The following is a 7,955-nucleotide window of genomic DNA, read 5'->3' as shown; positions in this document are numbered from 1 at the left end:
ATATCACTTAAAAATTAAAATTAAACTCATTTAATTCTTAAAATGAAGTAATAAATTAATCATATATATAAGGAATTAATATATAAATAGAGATAGAATCTTTAGAGAGAGAGAGAGAGAGAGAGAATAAATAAAGAATAAAAATAAGAAAAGAAAATTATATTATATTGAGAGAAAAAATAAATAAAGAATACAAATATGAAAAGAAAAGCATTACAATAAAGAAAAAATAAACAAAATACGAGTATTATATATAGAAATGAGGGATATAATATAAATAGGAGAGAAATAATAGAAATATGAATTTAATGAGTATTATATATATATAATAGGTGTATTATATATAGATTATTTATAGAAAGAAAATTAATTAATACAAATAAGAAAATAACAAAATTAATTATTTAGAGAGAGAGAGAGTCGGTAGAGAGGAGAGAATAACAAAATTCCAAAATTTTGTTAATTATTTACAAAAAGAACCCTTGTACTTTCAAAAGTGTGCAAATATCCCCTTTGGGCATTTTGGGTAGTGCAAAATGGTATTTTTGGTATTAAAGCCCAACTCCTGCTCACATGCACTGCACATGGCAAATTTGTTAGTTAGAAGCTCTTATTTGCAACTATTTGAAATTAAGGGGGTCAATCTTGAACAGCATGTGTGTTATTTGCAACTTTATGAAAATAGAGGGGTGTTTTTTGCACTTACTCCCTTTGCGAATTGGGCACCTGTCGTTTTGTACGGTAGGTGGCTATGTGTTAACTGTTAACTTTCGGACAGACCGTGCATATTTTCTCCTCCGATTGACCCGTACGGATTGGGTCAAATACGGGTTAACTCTGTATATTGGCCCTTTTACCCAATCCCTTTGCTTTTAGAATGGCGTACAGGGGATATAGTGGGCCTCGGTCTTTTTTATTAGAAAAAAATTCTCATATATATGATTTACGCACACATATAAGTATATATAGTAATATATTTCAGAATTTTATAGGATAAAACTGTGTGTTCTTCAGTAATATACTGATATATGGAAATTATACGAGGGAGCTCTTATAAAAAAGTTAGGGTTTCAAAAAACCGCATTTTCCTCACAATCGAGGGTTTATTTTCGGTAGCAAGAACGTGCCTGTCGACGAAGAAGATCAATGATTTGTGTGGCTTCTCTTATTCTTTAGTTGCGATCTATACGAGGTATTTCTCTCTCTCTCTCTATATATAGGTGTAATTTGCGTTATTTAAAGTATTCTTTGAGTTTACATATGTGCGATAAAATGTTGATAATGTATGATTGATTAAGTGAATCTGTCTGTGTATGGACTTGTAGTGTTAAAAGATTCCATCATTGTAAATAGTTGTTTTTTATTTTTTATCTCTCAAGAGCTCCAAGTATGCATTACGAAATTGTGAATGTGATATTAGTTGGCTGATCGAAATCTCAGTTACAAATGCTTTTAGGAAATTTATATAAATCATAGATCTAATTAGTGAAATAGTTCGTTTCTTGTTATCAAAAGAAGGAAGAAGACAAAATTAAAGGAGAAAATTCGAGTGTACTATGACTCCATTTTGATCTTTTATACGTTTTTGACTGAGATGACTTTCATATTGCTGAATTTATAGTTTGCTGTGCTTCATTTATAATCAACTTTGATAATGACATTTGCCCAAAAAAGGTTATATCATAAGAAAAGAAAAAAACCACGTAGTGAACTGTTAGTATGAGTCATTTCTTGCCAGAAAAAAAGACGACACTGAAATATAAGCTCGGGTTAACTTGCTATGTGACATGGCTCTGCTTCGTTGTCACATACTCATGTATATCGCCGAGTTTATAGTCTTTTAGATCCCTTATAATTATAGGTTGATAATGAACTTGTGATTCTTAACATCCATTCCAACCTCCCCCCACACAAGAGTAAAGAAAAGAAAAATCATCTCCTTATGAAGAGATAAAACAATACTTCTGAATTACTAGTATGATTTAAGTATGTGGCTGAACTTGTACGCATTTAACGTGAATTGCATCAACGTCACTGCTATTATAATTATTATTAACCTACAATAACTGTCTGTATTATGTGTCCCTTTGTGCATATTTATGTGACCTGAATTCAGACTTGCTATGATGCTAACACATTCTCTTATGTTCAATATTTGAACATGATAGTGAGAGAACTCATATTTAATATCAACTGTTCTTTAGTATCAGTAATTGTGCCCGCTATTTGACCATCCTTGATGACCACTATGCTAGCATGCTCTTTTATGTTCAATTTAGTAAACATATGTAAATGTAAATGTGCATATATGTATTAACATATGCTTATTATTTAATTTGATAAAGGAAAGCATACACATGTATTTATGTTATTCTTTTGGGTATTGGATTCTCTATTCCGATTGAGCCCATTAACTGGATTTTTTTCTTTTTTCTTTTTCATATTGTAGAATTACAAACATTTTTAAAAATATTAAACTTTCTTACAAGGAAGAAATTACTTGTAGGTTGACCTTTAGTGGGTTACTGAAAAGAATTTAATGTCTGAAGAGGTTGGGGAGATGATGGTGGTTTATGATGATCCTTCAGACCAAAGATCATTGTCTTTGGATGATACCAGCAGCACAGAGGAATCACCAGATGAGACCAGTCTCTCTCTAGATACCACAAATGATGCTATCCCGTATATTGGGCAAAGATTTGCTACTCATGATGCTGCTTATGAATTTTATAGTGAATTTGCGAAGCGATGTGGCTTTTCAATCCGGCGTCATCGCACAGAAGGAAAAGATGGAGTTGGCAAAGGACTTACGAGACGGTACTTTGTCTGCCACCGTGCTGGAAATACTCCTGTCAAAGCATCAAATGAAAATAAACCCCAAAGAAATCGAAAATCCTCAAGGTGTGGATGCCAAGCGTACTTACGGATAAGCAAGACAACTGAACTAGGAACACCCGAATGGCGTGTCACGGGTTTTGCTAACCACCATAATCACGAACTCTTAGAACCAAACCAAGTTCGTTTTCTACCTGCGTATCGCACCATATCAGATACGGACAAGAGTCGAATCCTCATGTTTGCCAAAACAGGAATTTCTGTGCAACAGATGATGAGGCTTATGGAGCTTGAGAAGTGTGTAGAGCCTGGATACCTGCCATTCACAGAAAAGGATGTTAGGAATTTGCTTCAATCATTTAGAAAAGGGGATCCAGAGGATGAGAGCATAGACTTACTAAGAATGTGCAGAAACATCAAGGACAAAGATCCCAACTTCAGATTCGAGTTTACTTTTGATTCAAACAACAGGTTGGAGAATATTGCCTGGTCATATGCCTCATCGATCCAGTCATATGAGATTTTTGGCGATGCAGTGGTGTTTGACACAACACATCGCTTAAATGCATTTGACATGCCACTTGGAATATGGGTTGGAATAAATAATTATGGCATGCCTTGTTTCTTCGGCTGTGTGCTTCTACGGGAGGAAAGCTTGAGATCATTCTCATGGGCCCTGAAGGTAAAAGAGTGAAAATAATAATTTTTGTAAACCAACTTGTCAACTTATTCTGCACATGTGATTGAATTTTACCTTGACTGCTTATTCACCCACCTCTTCTGTGGTGTAACATCACTCTAACCTGTAAAAATAGAAGCATGGAATTGCAAATATCAAATTGTATAGATAGAATGAATAGACTGTCATTTAGGGTAGAGTTCACATAGTAGATGGTTTCAACCAGCTAGTTAGGTTTAGGCCATTGACAAATTCAATGGCGGCTGATTAATTACATTTTTTCAGATGGTGAACTTTGTAAGCTATCCTTTGTAAAGTTTCATTATGTTGGAAAGTAATACCCACTAAAATTTACTTATATATAAAATAATAAAAATCCACTGCATTTCAGCTCTCATTGTTTGAAGTTTGGTTCCTCTCAAATGAAAATATCTCAAGTAAGTGTACATGTAGCTTTCAAATGTAACCATGGTCCATCGCAAACCCTACCCAAAAGGTCCACTATTTGATGGGTCTCATTTAATTTCTATAGGTATTAAAACTGTCCAGGTCTTAGTTATAGTTTTCTTTAATTAAAATTTTGAACACTATTGACTGCAGCACACTTCGAAAAGATATGGGAAAGATATGATAGTTTTGGATTTTATAGTCAAGGTAATAGACTGATTGGTGCCCTTATTTAGCTGTTCATGGTTTCTTTTCTTTCCTTCTTCTTCTTCTTCTTCTTCTTCTTATTTCATTATTATTATTTTTTTCATATGTATATTTTATGCATGCTGATCTGGTGAGATCAAAGACAGTGACTGAGATTCATGAATATTAATCCAGCAGGAGCCAAACTCACTTTAGAATGGCAGGGAATTGGAAAATGGGCATTAAGCATATATCCTTTCAGTTTTATTAATTGTTCCCAGTTCAAAATGGATTTAGATTTTTTTTTTTTTTTTTTCAATATATGCAGTCGAACACTTTGTGATGTATGTCCAGTTATATTGCACTCACAGACATACACATTCCTTTTCAATTAGTTCCACTATTAATGGATTGACGTTGATTCTGATACTCTATTTTGTACTGTAAATGTGGAAGGCATTCTTAGGGTTCATGAATGGGAAGGCTCCACAAACAATATTAACTGACCAAAACATGTGTCTCAAAGAGGCGATATCAATGGAGATGCCAACTACTAAACATGCACTTTGCATTTGGCTGATTGTGGCAAAGTTTCCGTCTTGGTTTAATGCTGTTTTGGGGGAACGCTACAATGAGTGGAAAGCTGAGTTCTATCGACTTTACAATCTAGAGGCATTTGAGGATTTTGAATTGGGGTGGACAGACATGGTCAATTCCTTTGGGCTACACACTAACAGACATATAGCTAGTTTGTATGCCTGGAGGTCGCTTTGGGCATTGCCATACTTGAGAACCCATTTCTTTGCAGGAATGACTACGACTGGCCAATCAAAGTCAATTAATGCTTTCATTCAAAGGTTTTTGAGTGCACGAACCCGGCTTGCACACTTTGTAGAACAAGTATGTTCTCCTTTCATATTTGTCTTAAATTGAACTACAATTGTATTTGTGATATTATATTATCTGTGCATGTGTATGTGTCTATGTGCACGATAACTGCAGCGCAGGTGAGAAAATGAGACATAATTTATCTACTTTGGTTTGTCTTAGGAAAAATTGGGCCAGATCCGAATTAAGTTTGCCTCAAAAGTATTCTAGTACATTCAGGTCAGCTTGAGTCATAATTGATGTGGATCCCATATAGACAATTACTTGGATATCCTCACAACACAAGCCACAAGGTTTTGTATCGTCCTTGTAAAGCAATTCAAGTTGTAAGTTTGATTCAAAAGTAACCAATGATGATTTTTTATAGAAATGATGTACTCTTTCTTTTAGTAAAACACCACCTCAAATATTTATTCAAGTGTGTGCTTCATCATTTGAGATCTTATTTCTCTTTTTTTTGGTAGATACCTGTCTAGAATTCTATTAGTAACAAGATAATGAAAGAGCATTTTCACTGCACGATAGAAACTCTGTTCAATCTACAAATATGAGTTGTTCATTATTGTTCACTTCAGAGATCCTAATTGGCTATTAGAATTTAAACACAATCATTATAATTCAGACGGGAGTTAAATTTAGATAATTTTTAAAAAATGAATGTGGTTGTTGATAGCTTATCATTGTCTATTCTTGTAATAATTTTCTTGAGTGGCAATTTTTTTTGTTTTTTGCAGTACTACTTGGGAGGCGGTTTTGTTTGTGTAAAGAAAGAGAACAATACAATTAATAATTTACTAATGTTATGTATATGTCATGGAAACAAGCACATCATGTCCTCACTTGCAAGCCAAGCAATATCTCTAGGTTGAATCAGTACATATTTCCCTCTACGTCACATTGGATGTTAGCTGATCAGCCCCCTTATTCTCTTGCCAACAGTTTTGATGTGGAAATTGCATTGAGTCTATATTTCATAAGCAATCTGCAGAAACTGCAATTCGTAGCTTCAAAAGTCCACATGTGGCAGCCTTTTCTGAACTCTTTCAATTAACAACTCTGGATCCCCCTAAACCTTTAGACTGATTCCTTTCAATCACGATTGATTTGCTTATCATTACTTCCATTTGATGTTAAATTACTGAAAGCTATTTAAACAACATTGATCACATCTTGAGAGTTTTTTGGAGACCTGAAGATGGGCTATTAATGGGAGTCACCTCTTGTTGGTATTAACATAGTTTAACAACCAAATTTTAGTGTGCCAATTTTTTTTTATATAAAAGAGACCGTAAATCTTTAGTGTGTTAAACTACTCTCTACTAATAATGACTTTGGCTTGCACAAACAGGTAGCGGTTGCAGTGGATTTCAAAGATCAGGCAGGTGAACAACAAACGATGCAACAGAATCTCCAGAACATTTGCCTCAAAACTGGGGCTCCCATGGAATCCCATGCTGCTGCAGTCCTTACACCTTTTGCATTTTCTAAGCTTCAGGAGCAACTTGTTTTGGCTGCTCACTACGCATCATTTCAGATGGATGATGTCTTCCTAGTGAGGCACCACACTAAACTTGAGGGAGGCCGGAAAGTGTGTTGGGTTCCTCGCGAAGGCATCATAAGTTGCAGCTGCCATCAGTATGAGTTTTCTGGAATCCTGTGTCGGCATGCTCTTCGAGTCCTCTCAACAGGAAATTGCTTCCAAATACCAGAAAGGTATCTTCCCCTCCGTTGGCGTCGCATAAGCACTTCATCTGCAAAGCTTTTTCATAGTACTCCAACTGATCATGCAGAAAGAGTTCAGTTATTGCAGAGTATGGTATCAACTCTTCTAACAGAGTCCGCCAAGTCAAAAGAGCGGCTGGATATTGCAACCGAGCATGTTTCCATCCTTTTATCTCGGATAAGAGATCAGCCGGTTTCATCACAAGGTATGAGGGATATCTCCCCCGTCCATAGGAATCTTTGATTAGAGGTGCTGCCTTAAACCATTCATTCTTTTTAGAATACTAGGTGAAAGTGGAGAGAAACATGTGAAATGTGGTGATGAGAGTAAATCGAGGGATTATGTAAAGCTAGATTTAGGGGATGGGGTTTATTTTTGTAAAGATTGGAAGTTGGCTTGTGGTGGAAATTCCATGCATGACATTTTTGTAGTTTCGTTGCATGCTATGACAATTATACAGGGTGTTCTTCCTCAGACATCATTGACCGAAGATTTAACACGGAGATTAATATGTAAAGTAATTACTGAAAAGGATATTATTTTTTTGTTCCCTCTGTATGTATGCCCAACAGTCCAAGCATTTGTGTTTGGAAAAATCTCATTAAATTCATCGTGAATATGGAAGAATGTATTTACAGTGCTTTTGGTTGTGTTTTTCGGGACGGACTCTTTATTTTTATTTACTAAATTCTTCTTTTGCGTGTCAAAATTAGTATATCCTTTCTGTTTCAAGTGGCTAATTATCTTTGTTCTCCCAGTGGTTGGCTGGATAGCCCAGACGGTGTTTCGTGTTGCTAACCATGTTCATTTGCTGACTGGCAAAGTCTGACTATTTGCTTTATCAGGTATAATTGTATTAGTTGATCTGCTTTCTTAGGTATTTGAACAGTACTTGAGATGTCCTTTGGAGGCTTCGAAGGAGAACAGTTCTAAAATCTCACGGCAATGTGCTATCGTGGCTACAATTTTGGTGGTGTTATAGAATGAGAGAAATTATATACTTTGACAAAAGGGTTTCCCCACTTGAGGATATCGGGAAAGAGTTCAGTTTTGTTAAAATAACTGCCTTTATCCTTGATTTTGAGTAATTGTAGAGCAGTGAGTCCACATTGGCGAAGAGTTCAGCTTTCCATAATGTTTGAAGGCCAGTAACAGTTGTTCGCTTGGTCAGAGATGATGCTGGGAATATGGTTGTGT

The 7,955-nt window shown here is 35.4% G+C and overlaps 1 protein-coding gene across 1 annotated transcript; it reads left to right on the top strand.

The window, feature by feature from the left end:
* The first annotated feature begins 916 nt into the window (after positions 1 to 916).
* Positions 917 to 7,400, top strand: LOC132294442 (protein FAR1-RELATED SEQUENCE 11). The gene is made up of 4 exons (XM_059792304.1): positions 917 to 1,192; positions 2,507 to 3,517; positions 4,604 to 5,047; positions 6,384 to 7,400. The coding sequence occupies exons 2-4, from the start codon at positions 2,540 to 2,542 to the stop codon at positions 6,999 to 7,001; spliced, it is 2,040 nt and encodes a 679-aa protein (XP_059648287.1). The 5' UTR covers positions 917 to 1,192; positions 2,507 to 2,539; the 3' UTR covers positions 7,002 to 7,400.
* Positions 7,401 to 7,955: the final 555 nt, after the last annotated feature.

The sequence above is a fragment of the Cornus florida genome, unplaced genomic scaffold (assembly GCF_030987335.1).
Source record: "Cornus florida cultivar Cherokee Brave unplaced genomic scaffold, ASM3098733v1 CherokeeBrave_3.0.0_Hap2_Chr02, whole genome shotgun sequence".
Classification (NCBI taxonomy): Eukaryota; Viridiplantae; Streptophyta; class Magnoliopsida; order Cornales; family Cornaceae; genus Cornus; species Cornus florida.
Note: the sequence above shows the minus strand (reverse complement) of the source record. Positions and strands in the feature narration are given on the sequence as shown.

What these genes read in the sequence shown, in the direction of transcription:
- LOC132294442 (XM_059792304.1), top strand. Translation starts at nt 2,540, where the DNA reads ATGTCTGAAGAGGTTGGGGAGATGATGGTGGTTTATGATGATCCTTCA. An exon ending in CATTCTCATGGGCCCTGAAG is followed by an intron (nt 3,518 to 4,603) that starts GTAAAAGAGTGA and finishes TAAATGTGGAAG; the next exon opens with GCATTCTTAGGGTTCATGAA. An exon ending in TTGCACACTTTGTAGAACAA is followed by an intron (nt 5,048 to 6,383) that starts GTATGTTCTCCT and finishes TTGCACAAACAG; the next exon opens with GTAGCGGTTGCAGTGGATTT.